General features: G+C 37.3%; 1 protein-coding gene across 3 annotated transcripts; it reads left to right on the top strand.

Annotated features, from left to right (window-relative positions):
• Positions 1–355: 355 nt before the first annotated feature.
• LOC121655610 lies at positions 356–5,051 on the top strand. 3 transcript variants are annotated; one of them, XM_042010381.1, is made up of 4 exons: positions 356–517; positions 590–719; positions 3,045–3,410; positions 3,492–5,051. In XM_042010381.1, exons 2-4 carry the CDS (start codon positions 655–657, stop codon positions 3,748–3,750), a joined length of 690 nt encoding a protein of 229 aa, XP_041866315.1. In that variant the 5' UTR covers positions 356–517; positions 590–654; the 3' UTR covers positions 3,751–5,051. The 3 variants fall into 3 exon arrangements, with proteins under 3 accessions (XP_041866315.1, XP_041866317.1, XP_041866316.1); XM_042010383.1 differs by lacking the exon at positions 590–719 and having other exon boundaries at positions 362–517; XM_042010382.1 differs by lacking the exon at positions 356–517 and having other exon boundaries at positions 524–719.
• The last annotated feature ends 18,873 nt before the right edge of the window (positions 5,052–23,924 follow it).

Raw genomic sequence — 23,924 nt, 5'->3', positions numbered from 1 at the left:
ATGTCAATCATGAGGCATGATTTTCTCCACTTTGGTTTGGCTTGAATCTGCTCATGAAGCTTTCCTGTTTATGCGCACATGAGTCATTTGCGTCCTTGAGCGCAGGATCCTCACGTGTTACTTCTTTCACACATAATTGACAGGAGCTGCTCGCGCGAGCCAGGCTCATTGACGTCAATGGCTTGCAGCGTCACACACCCTACGTGGACAAGAGGCGGGACCAAACCATCACCACCCCTCCCCCCAAAAATGTAATTGGTGGAAGTTCAGCTCTCTACTCAATACCAGTCCGGAAAGGCGGAGCTATAAACTTAAGTCCATTCTTATTAGTCCTTTTAACGACATTGATTTATGATTGACATTCAGCACAAGGACGTAAATCGAGCCCAGGCGAAGCTCAACAAACAAGCCTGCAACAGTGCGCCACTGTGGGAGTTTCATTTAAAAAGGATCAGCGATGCGTAAAACACTCAGCAAAGTGCGATAGAGAGACTTGATATTCCTGCAATACTTTCGGGTAAGCAAGTGGTCATTCATTCTTTTACATGACTGTCATACGATTCGTCTTTCTTGCTTATTTTACCCACAGGTCAACCAGCACAGACATGGATTAGGCAGTAAGATGTTAATGAGCAGGATCGCGTTTGATCTTAAATGCTGGAACCACCACTGTGTCTGAGACCAAGCCTGGTTTTGCGAGAGATCCGGTATCTGCACAAGTGAGCTGTAACTTTTTGTTTTGCAAACAGAACAGTAAGGCAAACTTTTCTTGGAGAATGAAGGCGTTTGTGAAAAAAAGACGTACCCAATGACTTTTCTGTTTAAAGTCACATCCTGAAAGTGATAATCTGTGTGAAAAATAGATTGTTTATCACACATGTCCTCAAACAATACACACTTGGTGTACACAGAGCGATGTGAATGCCTGCACATGAGCTGATAGTGATTGACCGAGTTATGAAAGCTCTGAACTAGATGGTTAATGTATAATAAGGACAGTATTGACTTGGGCTTCTGCATCAGGACGGCGATACTCTGCGTCATGAAACGGAGCTATGTCCTCTTATTATTCCAATTTGATATAGCCTACATCACATTCTGTAGTGTGGCGATGTTAAGCTTTTTAAGGCTAAGAAGGGTAAAAACGACACCTGTTTGTCTATTACTTTACGGATGTGTATATATCCAGATGTGCAATATGCAAATTCAAATACATGCAAAAATACATGCAAAACACTTATTATTGCAAAGTACTCTAAGGCGCTACATGACATCAAAACAGGACATGTATTCTTTGCTAAATCGTCCATTGATTTCAGGGCAGAAATGAGTTGACCTCCCACTCTACAGGCTTCACTACACAACTGGCAAAAAGACTATGCAAAACTTATTGTTTTTTTTTTACCAATTATTGAAACATTTCCATTTTTATAATTAGTTTAATAAATGAAGAAACAAAAATGATTTATTTTGAACCGATTAGCAATAAACATTTACTGTATAGCTAATTTCTTACTAGGGAATAATTCCTGATCAGTCACAACCACCTTTTTTATTTATTTATTTATTTATTTATTTATTTTCTTTTCTTTTCTTTTAAACTAATGGTTCCTGAATAACTGGACTAACAGCAAAAAAAAAAAAAAAAAAAAAAAAAAAAAACAACAAAAAAAAAACAACAACAAAAACTAAACAAACAAACAAACAAACAAACAAACAAACAAACAAAAAACGTAAATAAATAAATAAATAAAAATAATAATTAAAAAACAACTTTTCTATATCTAAAATCTATATTTTTTATTAATTCCTAAACTCCTTTCCTATCAGTTTAGATTTCTTGCAAGTTCATGACAATGAAAATGTTTAATATGCATAAAAAAGAAGGGAAAAAAGGAATTCAAATGGTGACTCAGCTTATTATTCTCCACCACTTGACTTAAAGAGACACCAAAATGTAAGTAATCTGTGTAAGACAAAAGACTACTGTGTGTAATGTTATTTGTTACTACTCAGGGTTCACAAAACAGTATCTATGGCAAAAGTAAATAACAATGGATAGTTTTGTGCAGCAGGTTCGGTTAATCAGGAACCCTTTATTTTAAAAAAGGGATCTGCTTAATTGATTCACATAGTAATTAATTATCACTTTAATCATTAAACATTTTCTTGATTGTTCAAAAGTTACTCAACACCTACCACACAGTCCTCCATTAACCAGGAGTGTTGACAATTAATTAAATAACAAGTTACTCCTCTTTTTTTCCTCAAATTTTTCTTAATCCAATAATCATTAGCTGCTGCGATGGACTGGTGACCTGTCCAGGGTTTACCCAGCCTCTCACCTGCTAAATGCTGGGTTAGGCTCCAGCTTCCCCACAACCCTTCATTGGACAAAGTAGTATAGATGATGGATGGATGGACGGATGGATGGATGGATAATCAATAGCTGGTTGATTAAATTTAATAAATAATTTAATAATCTGTGGTTGATTAGCATTTAGCTTCCAATCACTGCCTCTTTGCTCTCATAACTAACTTTTTAAGTATCAAGTGTTGCCATGAGTTGAAAAGCAGAAATAAAGATGGCTGCTGGCCAGCATGCTGTCATGACTTTGGTCACTGAGTTAACTCTGACTTGTAAGTGTCCTACTTAGAAACGTGTGTGTGTAAAGAGAGATAGAGCTCCCATTTGCAGTGTAATGGGCTTTAAAGTGCTGCTTGTCACTTGACTTCAGGAGGGATTAAAGAATCAGCCGACTGGCAGTATGTCTGGGACAGCTGGCTGTAGGTACTCTCATGCAGTTTAACTGTTTTAATCCTCATTCTCTGTCTCAGGGCTGGTTTAGTTATTAATAGAGAAGCTGATGGAGATGGACCAGTTGGGCTTTGTTAAAATGTCTCCAATTACATTAAACTGTTTACAAATTTTGAATCTGAGTAATATTTATTGTGCAGCTTTTTGTCAAATGTGATTTGCTGACCTCATGCACGTGTTGTTTTACAGACAGATTAAAATGAAACAGCTGCTTTCTCCTCTACAGAGTAGAGCCTGTGTATGCCACCGTTTCTTGCCTCTCTCTCTGGATGGATACCAGCTCAGCTTCACCTTCGTCCTCAATGTTGGCGGGTCCTTCCTCATTGTGGCGTCTGGCGGAGAGGAGGAGCAGGAAGGCTGGATCAGGGAACATTTTCAGCAACGTGAATCTGTGGCAGCTCCAGAGACTGTTCAGGGCTGCAGGGGACCAGGATGCTGAGCAGAGAGCCCAGCTGGTTTGGGGACACAGAGATGAAACTGAACTGGCTCAGGCCTTAATAGGCATGAGGGCTCGAACTCACCGGAGAGGGCTGCGGGCCAATGGGAGAGATGCACTGGGCTCACATTGGCTGCGAGCCTTCAATCACCTCAGGTAGATCCGTCTCTAACCGCAAATAAATCAACCTATAATCATCATTGTGACTTTTTAAATTACTCTTAATTTGTTGGTCAGGATCGGGGAGAACACGCAGAGCAGCGAGGGGAAGGATGCTGACAAAGAGAGTGATCCTGAGCCAGGAGCACAGAGAAGTCCAGAGCCCCTTAAACACACCTCAGGAGGAACCTCAGGAAGAGGAACAGACACTACTGTGGTTGTCACTGAGAACCATAACCCTGCAGAGACATCTGAAAGAACAGCCAGAACCAACTCAGGAATGAGGAGAGGACGAGGAAACAATCCAGAGAGATATCTCCATCGAATACTACATTGACAAAACAAGAGCAAGTTTTAATAAAGCCCCAGGAGAGGACACAGACATAGATAAACTTCCAGGTTTAAGTAAAACTGAGCAACAGTTTGAGAGATTAGAATAGTTTCTCATATTGGCTAAGGTCTCACTGTTTTATTGACAGATGGCTTCACACTGACACACATTTCTGACACATTTCAACCTGAAATAATACGAGCTGGACAAAAAAAAAAATGTGATATTCCCCTGAGTTTTGTATGTCAATGTCAAGCATAAGGACAGAATTGCTGGCTAAACTTGTTCTGTAACCAGGAATTTCAGCTCATCAGCGGTTTGCAGTTGGTGATATACTGCATCTTATCAGCCAGTGATGATAGAAAGAATCATCCACCAACTTTTTTAGCCAAATCACCTGGATCACACTTCTGTAAAAGTTAGCGACGGGAATGTGGAGGGCTTCATAAACAGCAGCGTGGAAAAGTAGGAGTGGTGGGGCCATTTATCATGGAACCGTCTAATTTGAGCAGTAGTGAGTGGAAATAGAAAATTACATTTTTACAAGCTTTATTTCTTAGTCAACTTTATTGAGAGACCAACAATAATAAGTGTAAGTCCTCACCATGCACAAATAACCATGAAAAAAACCAAAATGCTGTTGTCTGAAAAAGAGACAAACTGCAAGATTTCTTGAAACTTGAAGATTTTTAATAAAACAGTTTCATTTTTTAAAATGCTAGTAATTAAAGCATTGCATTTTTATTGTCTCATTCATTTTTTATTCATTTGTTTTGTATAAAGATCAAGACAATGATTCAGTACAGTCGAGAGATGGCTTCAAATGAATGTGTAGGCTTCAAAGAAGACAGAGGTTAAAAATATTGATTTAATCATTTGATCTAAACTGATTAACTCCCAGTTCTTTGTTTGTTCAGCTGCTGTGTTGCCTTACACCACATACACACAGTTATAACAGATCCACCCCAAAGTTCGGCTTGCATCCAGTCTGACACTATCCAGTGCAGCGTGGCTATTTTTATATTTTAGTTTTCTTCATAATTTACTTTCTTTGATTTAGTTTGGACCTTCAGCCTTACTTTCTGTCTTCAGTTGGAACCGTTTTAGTTTGTGTGATTTTGTTGTGTTTTGTTTAGCACCTGTTTATAGTGAGCTGATTGTTACATTTATGTTATGTTATTAATAACTCAATTTTGTGTTGGTAATAACTGATATGTCTGTGTTTCTTGTCAGATCCTCATCACTGTTGTCACATTCAGCTCCCAGCTGCTGGATTAATACATGTTTATTAAAGCTGGTTACTAACAGATCTGCTTACCGGGACCCTCATGATTCATTAACAGTTTTTACAGTTTTCAATTAAATTAAAATGACAGAATTATTCATATTCTTTTGTGTGTGTGTGTCTAAACGAAGCACTTTCACACAGCTAAGTATTCTGCATAGAAACAGAATGGAGGACCTGAATGTAGGACAAACTGAACACAGATGAAGCAAAGAAGATGAAATCTGATAAAACTTACTGAATAAACAAAATATATTTGCTGCAAACACAGATTCATAGAGCTGATAAAGGAAAGGTGGGGAGACTATTTTATGTATGCACAGAAAAGTAAAAAGGCAGGTGGAAAAAATACAGTCACAAGGCAGGGAACACAAATTGGGACACACAAGGAAGATAACCTTAGATATGAAGCAGGAAATAACAACATCATGATGGTGGGTCACTCCAGAATGTTGTACATGTAAATGTCTTGAACTTTCTAGTGAAGCTGCGCTTCAGCAGCAGTTATTCTTTATACAATTCAGAATAAAAAAAAAATATAAGAAAAAACATCTGTTGGATATCTCACAAGTGTTGGCATAGATCAATAGAGGAATATATTTCTTTGAATGTTTTAAAACAAATCACAGCACCTAAAATAAAGGATTCATGAAACATGGGAGGCAAACCGGCCCACTATAAGGAAAAGGATTGGGTCCATTATTATATTATATAGCTAGAATTTATTTTAATTTAATTGTTTTCCAGTTAACAAACAGACCTCATCCCACCCCCGGGACACACAATAAAAACATACACTGCGGTAATATAATAGAAAGAAATGCTGCCCTCTAGTGGCCACATCAAGTTGCGAGGCCATCATGTATATAAATATCTTGTCGCTAGATGGCGCTAAAAGTTTTGTTTTAAGAGAGGAGGTATGCACCTTGGAGACAACTCATGTTTAAAGCATGGTGCTAACTTTCCCAAATAAAACTTTACATGTATCCAAAGGAAAGATCCATTTTGATAGAAAATGTGAAGATTTTGTTCATCTCAGCATTTTTTTAAATTAAAACCTCAATTTTAAAGATTTTGATTAGCTGTATTAGCTTTTTTGATTAGCTGTATTAGCCTAATTTTCTGTCCTGACTCAAACCAGGAAGAATCACAACAGAGAAATGCATAAAAATGACTTTATCCATATGCGTCCCACTAGATTCTATGTTATAACTCAATTATAAGTCAGTCACCACAGAACAGATCTGATAAATAAGAGAACTTATGCTCCAGGTGACATGTGAAGTTGAATAGTTGGATTCAGCTTCTCCTGAGTAATGCCAAACTCAACTAACTTGGCTGTGCCTGGCTGGAGCAATGACAAAACTGAGGCCTCTGTGGGGCAGCTTTATGAGGTGTTGAAAGCTCAGCTGATTCTCTCAAATGCAAAGAAAACAGCTGACCAGCTCAGAGGTAATCCCCTGTTTGCTGAACTTCTCACCTTGCTGTGTTAAAATAAGTGCATTGCACAAGAAACACTAGTGCACACATACTGTAGGTTATTTAAACTTCTATTCTCTCCATAAGTCTTGAGATCATATGAGATGGGGAATGATGATTCAGCAGTAATGTAGCTGCAGCTAGATTTAGTGCTTTGCTCCATGGCTCACCTTACTCTCCCTGCATGATGTGCATCAAATACATTTGCCTATAACACTCATGTATTCTCAATGTGGAAGCTGCATTTATTCTGGACCAGCTTTCGCATGTGGTACTGGTGGTTTTCTGTAACTACCACAGGTTATAGCTTGGAGGTTAATGGCTGAGGTCAGCCTGAACATGATAGGGAAACTAAAACTGGTTTTAATGAGGGGGTCAGGCAAAAAGTCTAAGATTAGTAAAAGCCCAACGCCTCCTCCAGCCAAGGCATAATGGTGTAAAAATGGACTAACACTTTGAAGAATATAAATCTTTAACCATGTCAGCTCATAATGATAGATATAGAATAAAATCAACACAGTGTATTCAGACATTTGATGTCTTTATATTTAAATATAGGTTAAAGAGAGTTACAGAAAACAATTAATTATACTGACTTTACTATTTCTGCCCTACTTATAATTCTGTACACAATAGCACTGTGGTGGCAAGCTCTGATCCTTTGTGGTACATTGTTGCCTTTCAGGTACATACACGCCTTAGCAGTTTTCAAAGTTATGTGCATATAAATGAACATCTTGATGCTCCCAAAACCTAGAGTCTAATTTAGTAATTAATAAATACTGTCAGAAGGAAAGACGCCCCTGTGCTGTGTTTCAAGACATTTGTAAATGGCATGTTTTTCTTGGAAAAGACTTATTTTTCCAAATTTCTGCATGCAGTTATTTTTTTTTTTGTGCAGTGAAGTATCCGCTGTCCAGCTGTCCTCTCATTAGCTGGTCTGTGCTTAAAACTTTTCTTTTCTCTCTCTGGTCAGCACTGTTTCTTCTGAATTAAATTAACAAAATATAACAAACACTGGGTTCCCAGTCCCAAGTTTTTTCTGCAAGAACAGCAGTGGACCATCAAGTTTGCTTCTATTTTGCATCCTGATTAAATCCTCTTTTGTGGGAATCATAAATGGGATTTACCCCACTGGCTTCCATCTAAATCAGCCAAGTAAATATCATTTGAGTTGAAAACAACTTTTTCAGAGGATCTATCAGCATAAACATGTTCTCAGACTTGCCTGTTTTATTTTCTCCAGCAGTGATTTTCAGAAGTTTTATTGAGAACGATTCAAGGCAAAGGATAAAGAAAGAGATGAGTGACAGCTGCATGGAGAGCATGGAGTGCAGATCTGATTCTCAAAAGGAAGAAAAAACAGTTTTTTCCACTGTGTGTGCATATGTGTGATCGACAGCAAAAGTCGTATGGAGAGGTTTAGCATAGGCAAGGATTGTAGAGTTGAATATGTCCCTGCTGCTCTGTAATTAGTGAAATGATACATACTGAATATGCTCCCTGTGCTCTGATAATAATCCCTAACACGCACACACAACCTCAGTGCTGCACTCTGTCTTCGTTCAGGGCAGAATCACACAACACTGCGGCACAGCACTCATTGATATTCCTTCTTCTGTGTCAGTGTGTGCCTTTGCTCTTATTCTCAGAGCTGTGCTGCTCAGACTCTTGTTGGCTTCTGCAGTCTCCAAACACAGACATGCCGCTGCTTTCGCGTGACCCTCTGAGGTGATCGCAGAACATCAAACATGATTCAACAAGAGTGTCTTGCTGAGCAGGGGCCAGCACCTTTTCCGTTTATTTAATTCAAAGGAGCTCAAAACTCTTCTCTTAACCTTTAAAAAAAAAAAAAAAGGTTTACTGATGTACAAGAAAAGTCTCTTTCTCAGAACTATTAGAGGAAAACTTGGAATGCAAGCTGAACTTGTGGCTGTGAAATAGAAATTGAAGTGATCTCTTGGGCCACTGATACAAAATGGACTCCAACCTCAAGTCATTCAATTCACTTGCACAAGGTCAAATTGCTTTTCACTTCGGAGACCTTTGTGTTTGCCATCATGCTTTGCTGCCTTCAGGGTTGTTCTGGGTTGAGGAGAAACACAGCATCACATCATATTACACTACATTTCCCACATTGCCAGCTTGAACTTTGAAGATCAGTTGGGTAAGGAACAGATTTTAAAAGCAGCTCTGTCATTGCTAAAAAACACTTGATGTGTCAGAGGATTTATGAATCTTTTGTTCTTTGTCCTTTTTCTGAACCCACATCACAGATGCTTCTGTTCATTTGGTTGCAGTTATGTCCAGATAACAGAATAACTAATTTTGTGATGAATATCTTCCAAATGTACCACATGTTCTTTATAATAGCCTATTTTTTGTTTAAATTTTGTCTAGTATGCAAACAAGTTTGATCAGAAATAAAATAATAATAAAAAACAACTCAAACTTGGAACTAAATTTTCTGAAATATTCTGTATTTTGGAAAGTTTATAAGCCTAAGAAAAATACATATAAAATTGATGGTGGTTTACTGTGACATAAAACAAGACAGAAAAAACAAGAATATTGCACACCTGTAAATCACTCCAGTGTGTATGTTTATAGCACTACAACCAGACAGCAGAAAACTGATACAGCCCAGATCCAGTCTCCACACCTCATGCAATGACGGCACCTGGGCGGTCTGCTCCAGTTTGTCATATCTAGGACAAAAGCAAACTAACAGCAGAGCTGCATGTCAAACAGGAACAAACCAAAATAATGAGAACTGGCCCAAATGTGAGTCACAGTTTATTTCTGTTCTGGTGGCAGTTTGTCATCATCATATATATAGTTACACCCCAAAATGAAAGCTTATGAAATATCGAATGCTTTAAATTCTTTACATAAATCCTGCTTTGGGACACTGACAGAGGTGGTAACTGTGAGCATGATAAAAGAGGAGATTAAATACATCAAGGTCCAAAAAAATAAAGAGACTGTGGCTGTTCAGGTATTTAGGAATTTAACAGAACCAAAAGGAGCTTGACAGCTGACTTGTGTATGGGCTGTGTTATCATTATTCCTCCATCAGTTAAACAGCTAAAAGGTCTGGAGTTTATTTGGAAAATGTTGGTGTGAACTAAAGCAAGAGTTTTAAAAGTGGTCAAATCAACAGTTTGGTAGTCCTCTCCATGATAAAGAACCCCGCCTTAGATAGTTAAAAAGCCAAACCAATGCTTATTTGCCAGATGAAGCTAAGATTAAGCTCTACATTAATTGTGGGAGAAGCTTTTGAACAGATCATCATCAAACAACAAACCTCTAAATGTTGAAGAAATCTAGTTGGATGTCAGGTACATGCTAGCTAACTAGCTACCTGAGGAACTGGGTCACAAGTTTTTATTGATGATGTGACAGAAGACAGAAACCACTGAGTTCTGAATGTGTAAGGATACACTCTGCACCAAAACTGATACGGTTCTTTTCACAGCACAGATAGATAATCACCTAAAACATAGCAGCCTCAGGGTTTTTGACATGAAAGAGATGTAATGGTTGAGTCATTCACCTGATAATAACTTACCTGATCTGCATTTTATTAATTAAAGACAAAACTACATGCAGGAAGACTCACAAATCACACAACAAGCAAAGGAGACTATTATAAAGGCCTTAAAGGAGCATTACAAATTGAAATATGTCTATCTAGACTTTAGGCAGCTATTAAGAACTGTTTCGAACATATCAAGAATTAACATTTTATTTATTGTTACAAAAAAACTGTCAACGTCCAAATATTCCCAGACAGAACTACTGAAACTAGAAACAAGTTTTGGTATAGATCAAAACTATAAATAAATAAGAAGAATAAATAAAGATTTGAAGGGAGGTTTATCAACAGTGCATAGCTGTTATCAAGCATCAGAGGGTAGCCACAGTAAAATGCTGTGATTTTAGTTTAATGAAAAATACTTTTTGTTGTAGGATTTCACCTTTTCTGCAGAAAGTAGTTAATATACATCAATGTGCATGTACAATTATTACCAACACAGTCTCAAATGCATCATTACTGAGTGAAACAACAAGAGCAAAAACTCCCTTGTTGCATCAGCTTGGCACAGCTTGGCATCAAGCAACCTTGATTTATTCAGAGATTTGGTTCCGGGGCCTGGTTTATTGTGATGTGAGAAAGCAGCATGTGCATGTAAAGATCAGCAGGGTAAAGTGGCTCTAATCTCATATTAACATGTACCACTGGCTTGGAACTAAGAGGTGGAGCACATATGAATTATTCAGTTTGAAACAGGCCGCCGAGCCGGTGACACAGTATACACAGGGTAACCTTCAGTTAATGAAGAAAGTAGCATGCAGAGCCGTTCACATATTTGACACTGTGCTTTCGCTTGCACGCATGCAATAACATGCATGGGTGGGCGGACCTAAATCATGCAGCTTCAGCCTGCATGCCATGGTATGTAAGAAAGTTCAGTCTTCCTCAGTCTTTGTCTCCTCCTGCAAATGAGGGCGACATCTGTTAACATGTGACAAAGTACAGCACAGGACAGCAGTTTGCTAAACGACCCGTTTGAATTTCAGAGTTTGTCACGGCTTAACACAACCTGAGGGACAGGGGTACACACGTACATGTAAATGCTCCTACACAGAAGAAACAGAAAGTCACAAAAACATAAGCAGATGAGCAGCTGCGTCAAAGTTTTTTAATGAATTAAGTCTTCTTCAAAGAGAACACTGCTGGACTGTGAAAGTGCTCGCAAACATATGCAAGTAAAACAGTGGTTTGCCATATCCACCCCCTTTCCTTTTTGAAATGTATATAATTGGGATAATAATGAAGTAGAACAGTTCCTAGGAGAATCTGGATTTTTACTGATCGCTGTTCTGCCCCTGAAGTATTTCTACTCCCAGCCAACACACCATAAGGCAGCATATGCAGCCAATATAATAGTTCACATAAAAGCCACAATTTAAAGGAACCAGTTCTAATGCAGTTTAGACACAACAAATATCAAAAGACAAATATCAGCTACTATTGTAGTCATCTTAAAGTATCTGTGTTGTACTCCAGAAGTAACAGATATGCTACTGAGGCAGCATATTTTACTAATCCAGCACACAGGCTGCTGGAGTGGTAAATAAAAAAAGTAAAAAGATAAGAAGGCAGCATAAAATAGGAAAAGCAAGGGAGGGAGAAGTTGGTGTCAGGCTTTTTCTCTGATTTCAAGGGATTTATTATGGTCACTGCTGCTTTGCTTCTTATTCGCAAACTCGGCTGAAACTCTTTCTGCTGCTGCTGTTGAAACACTCCTCAAGCACAACCTCCATCTCTAGCATTCACATGTGAGCTCTGACTGAGCTCCCCTGCAGTTTATTGTGGTTACTCTTGCTGCTGCTGCTGCCGTGCCGTGCTTGGTGTATGCTTGTGGGGAGTAATGAAGTGTGTAAACATGTAGTGGGTGGATAAACACAGTCCAAAATGTACAGTGGTTTTCAGACAAGATGTCTGTCTGGACGGCAGTGTATGCTGTCCAGACAGAAAACCACATCATGTATTCTGATGACTTTAGAGCACTCTCAATTTTTCTTGAGTGTCACAACCAGGATGACATTGGGGATTTTGAGTTAAGTGGTTCCACAGTTATTGGTTGAATTGATATTAGATCCAGTTTGAACACTAACATCCCCTTGAAGACAAAATGTAATAATGTTAATGATCCATTAACTCTTATAGTTCTTTCATCATATCAAAGTTTTAGTTAGGCAGATACTTCACTCCAGAAACAACCATTAGGATAAAAAAAAAAGCCTCATAAGAAATAAATTAGAAATAAGTGAAATGATCTGTTAGTGCAACAACATGATCACACTTTTTCAAATAATGACACATATATACTCTTTAGAAATGTCAAAAGTTCTATTGAATTATTGGTAAAACAACTATTTTAAGCATGATATCAAGTTATATTCAAAAATGGCTTTTTAAGTAATTATTCTTTGTTGATATAAAAGAGCTTTAAACTACCACAAATAAGCAGCACATTTGTCTTTTGAGTCTTCACATACAGACAGACTTAACATTTGTGTGTTAGCAAAATGTATGGCCACATTACTAATTCCCATTGCAGCGGTGCAGCTTGTGGAGATGCTGGGAATTAAACTACCGACCATGTGAATAAAAGGCAGACGTTCTGCCAACTTAACCAAAATCAGCCCACTTGTGCTTGTAGATTTCAATTAACATATAATTCTTAGCTTTTTTGTAAAAATGGCAGTGAAATATGAATTCATATATAACACATATAAGAAAATGAAGCCAGGTCAGTTCTGTCTTCTTTTGTTTCTTTTCCCCCTCTTTAAGTATATCCATTTCCTGACATTCACCTCCTATGGTTAATTTAGAATCACCAGTTAACGTAATATGCATGTTTTTGGAACGTGGGAGGAAGCCAGAGTTTCTGGAAAGAGAAGCCACACTGACACAGCGAGGACTTGCAAACTTCCCACAGAAAGGCCGCTGCTAAAATTTAAATCTGGAACCTTCTTGCTGTGAAACAACAGTCCTAAGCACCACACCGCAGTGCAGCCCTTGTTAAAAAAGTTAGAGTACTGTTAAAGTACAGGATTGATAAACTTGGTTAGGAAGAGTTATACTGTTCCTTGAATTTGATTTCCCATTACATCTCGGAATATATATTCCTTTTAATCAGTTGGTAAAATATCCTTTATTTTATATTACACAAATCAGAGGACACTTACTTTTAACTGTTTAAGACATGACTTAAGATGTGTCAGAAGGTGCGTTATTATAACAATGTGTGTCATTATGACACCGTTTACACTTTGTGCATGTCACTGCAGACCATGCACTGTGAAGAGAGCCTGGTACCATTAAACAGTGTAGTTCTAAACACAGCCAGTCCTTTAGTTGGTGTTTTTGTGTCATTTAATGCTATGAACAGTGACAAGATGACATCCTGCCCTGTACTTACTTTAATGGCATAAAATGACACACAAATAGTGCAAAATGTGCACAAATGACACAAAAATGTGTATCCTAATGAGAATGCTTATACCCATTAACATAAGATTATGCTGAAATTAAAAACCACTCTGGGGAAGGATAAGCTGAGAATGGTCCCTGTCTCTAATTTGCAGGTAAAGCCTACATGCAGGTGTTGACACACCATTGGTATTTACTGTGAACTTTTGGTCTAACCACAGGGATTGCCTAATCTTGCTGGTATTAGATGTTTCTTTGCAACAACACACCTGATTCAAATGATTGGATCGTTAACAGACTTGGGCAAAACCTGACAACAAGCTGTTGGAAATCCATTTTATTTAAATCAGGTGTGTTGCAGTAGGGAAACATCCAATACCTGCAGGAGACTGGCTCTCAGGGACTGGATTTGGTGATCCCTGAGCTAAAACTTGCAAAACATTTTCTCAAGATCAGGGTTTTTTGCAGTGTGTAGACTCTTATGTAACGTTAAGCCCCCAGATGAAAATTCTTCATATGTAGACAGCATGTAGGATGTTAATAACGGATGTTCTGATTACCGCTTAAACCTTCCTATAATTTCATAAAAAGAAAAAAGAGTAAAGCTTGTTTATGTATTGACGCAGCCCTGTTAAAGGTTTTCCACCAATGCCTTTGAAGTTAGTTTAGCTCCCAGGGATGACCTTACAGAGGGCCAAAACGAATGAGAGCCTTAATGGAAAAAGACCCCCCACAGCCCTCTAAACCTCCCTGATCTGATGTCAGGACATAAACAACGTGTGCACCTTCAAACATGTCTCCCTCCCCATCACTTCGCATTCAGATTACTCGCTTCAAAGGGGCTAATTTAAACACTACAAATGCAAATATGTCTGAACACAGCTCCCTGCAGGCACTGCCACTTTGAGAAAAAGAACTTATTTGTGTAAGAGTGAGGAAGACAAGTGGGTAGTTTAAATAGCTTTGAAACAGCTGTGAATGATGTCACATATCATGCACGGGATGTAATAGGCTGTGAATAGCCTGATGTGTAAATGGGAGAAATAAATGGTCAGTATAATAAAAGTTTGATGGATAAGGGCCACAACTGAAAAGAACTGTCAGCTGGTGTTGCTTTATCAAACTGGAGGTTAAGGCAGTAGAAAGTCAGCCTGAAAGACAGACAGTCATGTCCTAGTTCAACCTTTCTTCACCATTTGTGGTATCCCATTTAATGCATCAGATCTCTGGCGTACCATGATCTGTTATGACGCTTTATGATGGCTCTAATGGCTTCTTGCATCACTTATGATTAATACTTAACCATTCAGTGAGCTGCATCAACTATTAGCAGGATGATGTACAGTGTGAGATAAGGACTGAAGAGTTTGGAGCTTGTCTGTCATCTCATTGTGCAGATTTCCACTATCAGTACTTGTAGACTTATCTCATCTCTATTACCACTGGGCCTTGCAGAATTTATAAGGGACTATGAAAATGTCTTTTTTATTTTGATTAAACCAGCTTATGCAATGACTGCCCCCAACTCAACCCAAACAGAACTAAGATTTATTTTAGCTTCTGAGAAGTAATCAAATTCCTCTTTGTCAGATGTTCGGAAATCCAGACCCGCTTAAGTCTGTCTGTCAAACATATAATGAAAACCTTTGTGATGGTTATTGAATGTTTTTGAATTGAACTGTGAGACACAATAGAGAACAATTGATGGCCTCTTTTAGACATTAATAACAAGGCAGCTATAGAGCAGAATGCAATGATTAAAATAACATGTTGCATTTAAGAATTAATAGCAAGTTTATGAAGAGCTTCATAAATACTGATTAAGCAAATCTCATCACATTAAAAGATAAGAAAATGAAAACTGTGGCATTCTTTGTGTTCTTTGTATGAAACAGAATGAAGCAGAAAATAACATGATTATAAACAGAATGGAGGGCTGATTGATTGAACGCCATACATCAGTCAGTTTGCTGAAAGTTAAAAATGTGTTTGGTCATGAGCAACAGTCAAAATGCTCACACACTGATGGTATGCAGGCTATAAAAATGTAAAACATGTCAATGTTGTAATAAATTTCTTTGTGCTTTTACTCTCACACTCTGCTCTCAGCCATGTCTCAATCCCTTCTTAATCCTAATAACCAAATATTAAACATGCACTGCATGTTAAAAAATACATTTGTAAGAACTATCAATATCAAAATAAATCTATATTATTGATATAGGGACTCATAAAATCAACTACAAATTACTTTTTAAATCAAGCACATTTTAAAATCTTTTTGGAAGTGTTATAAGTATTTTTTAATATACACTACCGTTCAAAAGTTTGGGGTCACTTTGCCATGGGATTCAATAGGGAAGTGACCCCAAACTTTTGAACGATAGTGTATCTGCTTTAATAAATTTGCCATAAGTGGGCTCATTTAGTAGAGAAGAGATACAAATTATTAGGGAAAGATACACTTTGTAACTCTGTCTAATGTAACATTATCTTGTAATGTTAGTGGCTCATTTCTTTCTTAAGTTAAGGGAGCTATAACGTCTAATGAGAGTTTGCTGTTTATAAAAGAGCAAAAAAAGAAACAACCCACCCCCCCCCCAAAAAAAAGAAAAAAAAAAGAAAAACACGTAGTAGTAAAAAAGCAAGTAGTTTAGATTCCCCTCTTCCAAGGAACAGTGACAGATGATTTGAAGTTATAAGATGATGAGGCTGAACTGTGATGTATGCTTGCTTACTGAATGATATATGTTTTGGCTAGCAACCCAGTTTTTGTCATGAACTTTGGGTTTTAGTTCTGTATTTGGACTAGTTCTTGTCTTCTGTGTTCTACTTAGGTTTCATTTCCTGCTTCTTTGTGACACCTGCTTCTCATTCACTGCTAGTCCCTCAGTATTCATGCTCCAGGTTTTCCTTTGTTCAGGGCCAGATCATTGTTGTGCTGCTTGTCTCTGTTAATCATGCTAACTTCAGTCACTTCACGCATCTGCCTCCAAGCTTGTGGTCCTGCATTTGAGTCCAGTTCTTCCTCTCACTTCACCTATGGACTGTGACAGTTTTGAAGTTAGTGGTCACTTTAGACACCAAAAATATCCTCTCTCTCAAAAAAAAAAAAAAAAAAATCAAAAGCAAAAAGCAAAAAAAAAAAAAAAAAGATAAAATCTTATTCCATTTTAATTCATTCACTTGCTCTATAAAAGTGTATATTGAAACAAAAGTTTCATCGTATAGGCATTGGGGAGGCAGGTGGTGAATATAAAAGTTTTTTTATTTTACGTTCCAAAATAATTATAGTCGTCAGTTCAGCCTTTTCTTTAATTTTACTAATGTGTGATAAATGAAAACATGATGGTGTCCCTGCACAACAGATCATCAGGCTTTCATAATTTAAAGGCTGAAAAATCTGTCTGAGATTCAGAGTTGTAGCAGTAATTAGAGAGTATCAAGCAAGAATTACTACCACCAACCAGAGCTGTTCTGGCTGTCCCACTTAAATGATGTGCACTATGTGCACAGTGTAGCTCTAGAGATGTATACATACTTGTCTTTTGACTGGGGTTTATCAGTGGAAATCAGTTTTTTCCTTTTATTTTTTGACTCCTCAGTCAGTGTGAATAACACACTACAGAATTTCTGTGGATGGAGCCAAAAGGGCACCTCCACCTAAAAAAAACATGCTTGCTCATTGGCATTAATCTGCACTGGGTTAATGTAAAAAAAAAAAACAAACAAACAAAAAACCCAAACTAAAACAAAACAAACAAATCCTGATTGTGAAGAAGTGATAGTGTGAAAATATGGAGCTACATTAGTGCCAAAAGTGTTGGGGCCATGACTCCTATTGTAATTTGAGTCTGGCAATATACCAAAATATTGTCTGAGATGACTTCCAGCTAACAGAACATTACCAAAGGATCCCAGCAACCCCAGCATGTTAGGGACCCGGAGGACACTGCATAGATAAAACAAGAATTTCTAAAAAAGAAAAAAAACTAAAAATTATGAACTGGTTGCGGGAGTTCAATTAAAAAAAAAAAAAAAAAAAAAAAAAAAGAAAGCTTATAGTTTCCAAGCTAATGACAAGAAAAATAAATAATAAAGAAATATTACTGTTACTTTTAGTGTCATTATTTATATTTAAAAAAACAAGTTAGTTCTTTAGCATTTTTAGCTGTGTATTAAGAGCCATTGTAGAACGTCCAGAGAGCCACTTGCAGCTCTGGAGCTGTGGGTTGTAGACCCCTAATTTAGTGTTTGTAAACCAAAATGTCCTGCATTTTCTTGATATAGCCTTGTTTTAAAGGAAAGGGACATTTTGTGCGCAATAATGCAATCAATCACGAATAATTGCTACATTTCATGCCTTTACACGCGTGATGCTGTCAAAATAGCGACAGTGGGAACTGCCAAATGAGCTTCACTTCAGCTCTTCAGAAACCTACGGGTGACATCACGGAAGCTCCATCCATCTTTTATATACAGTCTATGGTTGTCATTGAATATTCTTTTCTTATGTTAAATCAGTTGGAAAAGCTGATGTTTTATATGCTTTTGTTAAATCTCCAAGCATTGGTATTGGGCTGGTTTCTAAGCAGTAGTGACTTTGTGTGGGTGGCTTTACACTTCCACTTTCAAAGTCAGGTTTTCAAATAACTACATCACCACTCCCACCTTTCTCCTTGTCTGTGTATCCCTCCTTCAATTAAATCTCTTGCATGACACCTTCCTATTACGGTGGCCCCTCACCAGATCAGCTCTAATTACATTGAAACAACCAGCTGTACCATTATTGTGCATGTGCCGTCTGTGTGAGTGTGTGTGCTTCATTAAACCCTGTGAATCTTCAGAAGACAGCAGCTGAAGCTTGGTGTGTTGATCTGCTTTTCACACTGTGTGTTTGTGTGTGTTGTGGCTGATTGTGGTTTGTGTGGCGGTGGATTAGACTCAGGGGGTCGAACTTTGATCATGCGGTTCTGTGCAGAGCAGAGTTGTGTAGAAGGAGGGGAGGAGAGGTTGGAGGAGGAGAACAGAGTCGATGAATACATCAGCAAATGCATGACAAGATATTTGCCTCTCTCTTTACATTTAATCTCTTCTGTTTTTATTCTTATTGCTTGATTTTAAGCATCTAAAATATCCCACAATACAAAACCTGCAGACTTCTAACAACAACTTAAATTAGCTTCTGGACTATTAACTCTTTTTTTTTTTACCTGACAAGCAAAAGACACTTTGAGGTACAGAATTTTCTTTACTTGTGTCTCTTGCAGCCAGAAGTTACGACTTTTTTTTTTTTTTTTTTTACAACAAACAAGCAGCTGAAATTTTCAAAAACATTTGGAAAATGAAATTTCACTTAATTTTTAATCGTTTTGTTAATTTGTTTATCTTGAGCTAAACTATACACACTTCCTTTATGTGTTCTGGTTTTTTCCTTCAGGATTCTGTTGAGGTTGTTGCACTCAGTTAAAAGGCCTATTAAACAACAGTGTTTTAGCCTATAGTAGGTGGAATATGTGACGTAAGATCATTGTAAATAGAAACTTCTTCCTCTACATATCAACATTAAACAAGAAAAAAACGACTTTCCTCTTTCCTAAACCACACCTATATCAATACATATACCTGTGTGTAATCCATTAAAGAGGTGGAGGTATTGTAAGAAAGGATTTTAGCCATAAACGTGATTTTTTTTCTAACCATAACATCATGTTATGTTTTTGCCTCAGCTTAAACAGCAGCTGACACAAGTGTTTCAGCAACATAGTAGTGTGTTACTTCCTAAATATAATCTGAAAAATAAAACAAAACAAAAAAACAAACAAAACACACACACAAACACACACAAAATTATTATTATTTAATTTAACTTAATTTTAATGCTGGGAATGATGTATTATTGTTACAGTCTGTCCTGCCGCTCCTCCATTCACTCCTCACTTCCCTGATCCTCCACACCAGTTCCTCATCCACTCATCAGCATTAACCCAACCTGTCACACCTGTTCCCCATTGACTCTCCAGCCCGTATATACTCCACCATCTCAGTTACTCCTTGTCGGACCTTAACCTACACATCAAGGACTCACTCCCTCTCTGTTCGTGACTTCCTCAACCCTCGTTGCCTTCTCCTGTTCCGGTCCTAGTATGATCCTTCCTCTGAGTACAAGATCATCAATAAAGTATCGTTAACCTGCATTGTCTCCTTGGAGTCCGTTGTAACAATTATAGTCATATAACTAAATGTACTGAATTTGACTAAGTGAACAGTTACAAAAAAAACAAACAAACAAAACTAACAGAAACAGGACACCAGATAGAATATTTTTAATGGTGACTGCACACCTAATTGTTCCCCAAAAACTAAAAAACCCACAACATGGGAAACAGTCTGCCTGCTTTATGATAACCACATGCATACTCAAAAACCCCAAGATATCAAATAATGAGATGTTCTGTTACAATTAAATCCTGCCATCTTTTGTGACTCAGAGCAGGTTCATAATCAGTAAGAGGCGCTTAGTTCAGGGACTTAAGGTGCACAGTTTGAAATGAAAACAATATGGTCACATTAGGTTAGTCACTATTAGTAACGCATGGTCACAACCTAATTATCTCGTTCCTATGCATAAGTAATCCCTGGCCATGCAATAAAATATATTTTCTTCCACCATTATTGGATGGGCCACATTTTCATAGGAGCCTCTACATGTGAATTATAATGGATTCTTCCCCCAACTATGAAAGTTCTTTTTACAACCTTTGATTTATTATCTTTACCAAGTGATGCTATTGGCTAAACACACTGAAAAAGCAATAAGTGTATTTATAGAATGTAACTCAGCAATACTAAAACAAAACAACAACAAAAACAACAAAAAGTGATCATATAATGGTCATGAATACTCATTCCATGCAGTTCTGTCAAGCAAATAATTAAAATAATCAATACTTCTTGCATCTTTATCATGTTTTCCAGCCTGAAATGTCAGCAGTGGAGACAAGAGAGAGGCACAAGGAGACAGAAATAGAAAGACATCCTTGCTTCATAGCTCTCAACTATAAATAACTAGTGACACAACCACATCATTTTTACATTGTTTTATTACAACCAACTGCTTTATATCATAATCTGTGTCAGAGGACGAGCGAGCCTGCTCTCCCCCTCTCTTTCATCCAGATTTGTAGGAATTGAGACATCCGTCAAAATGTACATTTCACTAGACAGAAGATGGAAGAGCCCAATGCATCAGTCTTTTAAGAGGCCAGCAAACAAATTCACAGGTCAAAAACCAACAGAGCTGGAAGTACAAGTGTACAGAGGAAAGTCCCAGACGTGATATGTTATTTAAGTTCTAAATTCATAATGTAATGTATGGTTTTGGACAATGTAAATAAAAATGTGGCCTAATCTTTTCATGAATCTCTTGTTCAGTGTTCAAATATTCAGTCTAGTTCCAAGCTGAAGACGAAACAAAGAAGAGGCTGGAGACAGAAGCAGGTAAGAAACTGTCGTCTTATTGTACATGTTGTAGTCAGTTTCAGGTAGCAGTGAGAAAGGTGCTTTGAAAAAGTGATGTAAAATTATAACTGAGGTGGAGTTTTGTATAGAGAGAATTTTCTTCTGACTTCATGCTCTTTTCCTCTGTCCTCAGAGGTAATATGCATGGCACCCATGAGAGCCATATTCATGGTAACAATGTGATCAAACAGTACTCAGATGGCAGCAGCTATTTATGTAGCCAGATTTAGTTTCTCTCCTGTTGTGAGCTCACAAAGTCCTTGTGCTCTCGAACTGGATCCCAGACTGATGTTAGTTTACATGACTCCTTCACATTCATGGCTCTTGTTGACCATGCCGGTGATGTGATGCCACCCATTTGCTCATGCATTTGTCCAGGCTGGTACTTTTTGACACTAGCACACCCAGTGTGTCACCCTCCCTCAGCAGGAAGGTTTTCCACATTAGGTTTTGTTTCAGGAGGGGAGAGAGATGATGCTGTCGAGACAGTATGGAGCAAACCAGCAGGAGGGGAATGGTGGCTAATCAAATCTACAGGGTTTCCGGGAAGTTTTCTGCACAGTTGAAAATCACAGAGCAGTCCCATCTGCACACGGAATTTGATGCCATCAGCAGAAGGACGACGTTTTATCCAATTACATCTTTGTGTTTTAAGGACATAAAAGAGTTGTGACAAACTTAAAAACAGAGGAGGAGCAATGGACCACAACAATTTAATTGAAGAGGATAAAGATTATTGATTATGTCATGGAGATGACATCATTAGCTCATGTCTGTCAGTAAGTGTTTGTGTAGCAGAAAGTTTCTATAAAACTGACAGCAACAAAGCTGAGCCAACAGAGCCTTTTCACTGGCATGAGATTTCATTACATCAGGGCCTATTGCCTCATTTCATACTTTCACTTTCTATTACTTCCCATTCAACATATTTGAATAGTCAGCACAACTGATGCTCTCTCTCCCTTCACTCTGCATCCTCCTTCACTCTGCCTCTTTGATCAGTTCCTCTCCATCTTTCTGTGTTTCTCTTTAACTCCAGCCCAGTTGCCATTTCTCTCTGTCAGATGAATGATTGACAGTTTTGAGCTTTCATTTAATTGCATCATAATTTTCCTGCCTTACAGTTTTGACTGCAATGCCCATGATAAATACTTCTGAAATGCATATTTCTCTTTACAGGCTTATGCTACTGTGTTAGTCGCCTAATTTTTCAGTTAAAAATAGTTTTATGTAGAATTCCTGTGAAATAAATGTTTTGCAGATGCAGCACAGAATAAATAATTTATGGGATTTTAATTACAAGTTTAACCTAACCTTTATATGGTAAAGAGACCATCACATATTTAGCACAGACAGACAAACTAGCAACTTTCTAAAATATTTTGCAGAAAGAAAAAGAAGAAAAAACAAACATCCAGCAAATTGATATTACTAAATGTGACTTTATCCTTCCTTCACGTACTGTATGACTTCTTTAAATAATTTATTTAACCTAAAATAGTACAACAAATAATAAATGTTTCTTTAGACAAATAACAGAATGAACTGTCTCTGTATGCATTTGCAAAGAATGGGGAGATTTCATCATCTATGGCACAAAATATTAAAAGATTGAGATAATTCAGAGAAATTTCTGTGGACAGGGGGGGAAGGCCAAGGCTTAGGTCCTTTGAGCTCTGAAGCAGTGTTGAACTTTTAAAATATACTGAATACTGCAGTAGAAATCATTGCATAAGCTCAAGATTGTACTGTCAGAGAAAACAGCTCATAGTGGCCTCCACAACTACAAGGAAAATCTCTACTTTTAAATCCTAAAGGCTCAGAAGGAAACTACGCTTTTTTTAAAAATGTTTTTTTAAGCCCCACAGAACCATGCAAAGGCAAAATATAAATAAATTAAATCCAGAAACATAACATCCTTCTGTGAACTTGAGCTCATTAAATATGTACTGAGGTAATGAGGGAAACTTTGTGTCGTCTGGCAGATCAAAATTGAAAAATTCTTCATGTAATTACAATACACTTCTATTGCCAGGATTCAGTGATAGCGTGGCAGTGTTTTTGTCAAATAGCATGCATAAATTTGCACATCTGTGAAAGCACCAGACTTGCTAACAATATTTACAGTTTAGTTTTTGAGCAACATTTGGTGCACAAATTACATTGGCTTTAATCCTCAGAATCCAGACTCGTGATTAACTGAAAACATTTGAGCATCTTAGAAAAAATAAAATAATAAAAATCAGTGAAGCCTCAAAATGTTGAGGAGCAAAATCCTTATTTGTCAGACAAGAGTTTGACAACATTTCACTGTCAGAACTACAGCAGCTTGTCTCCGCAATGAAATGATGCAACACACTGGTAAACATCCCTACAGTTTTTTTTGGAATAAGCTGTAAGAATTAAATGAGTCCTTGTATTCTCAAAAAAAACAAAAAAACAAAAAAAAAAACAATAAAAAAGCAAACACAGTTCAAACATTAAACATCTTTGTACAATTTTCAAGTAAATATAGGGCACAAAATATAAGGAAGCTATTGTTTTTTTCCATACAGAAAGTAAATAAATAGATAACTCAAGTTAACATAAAAAGGTGTCAAATCAAAGCATAAAAAACATGAAGCAGTAGAACTTTACAATATGATTTACAAAATATTTAAAATAATTTATTTTAAATTTGTCAATAGTACAGATGAGACAGATTATTTCAAACATAAATCCAAAATACTCAACAATAACAAAGCAACAAAGAAGGCAGGAACAGGCTTGGCATAAAGAAAACTACTAAAGATGCAGCAAAGAACAACAAGAGTCAGACAGAGAGCAAAAGAAACTATTTATGCAGAAACTCACTGTTAACAAAGTATCCCTTTTAAAATAATGGACTGC

This window comes from Melanotaenia boesemani, chromosome 16, assembly GCF_017639745.1.
Source record: "Melanotaenia boesemani isolate fMelBoe1 chromosome 16, fMelBoe1.pri, whole genome shotgun sequence".
In the NCBI taxonomy this organism is placed as follows: domain Eukaryota; kingdom Metazoa; phylum Chordata; class Actinopteri; order Atheriniformes; family Melanotaeniidae; genus Melanotaenia; species Melanotaenia boesemani.
This window is presented reverse-complemented; position numbering and strand designations above follow the sequence as displayed.

Coding starts and splice junctions, on each gene's coding strand:
- LOC121655610 (XM_042010381.1), top strand. CDS start 655: ATGCTGGAACCACCACTGTGTCTGAGACCAAGCCTGGTTTTGCGAGAG. Junction 720..3,044: donor GAGATCCGGTATCTGCACAA/GTGAGCTGTAAC, acceptor TCTCCTCTACAG/AGTAGAGCCTGTGTATGCCA. Junction 3,411..3,491: donor CGAGCCTTCAATCACCTCAG/GTAGATCCGTCT, acceptor TTTGTTGGTCAG/GATCGGGGAGAACACGCAGA.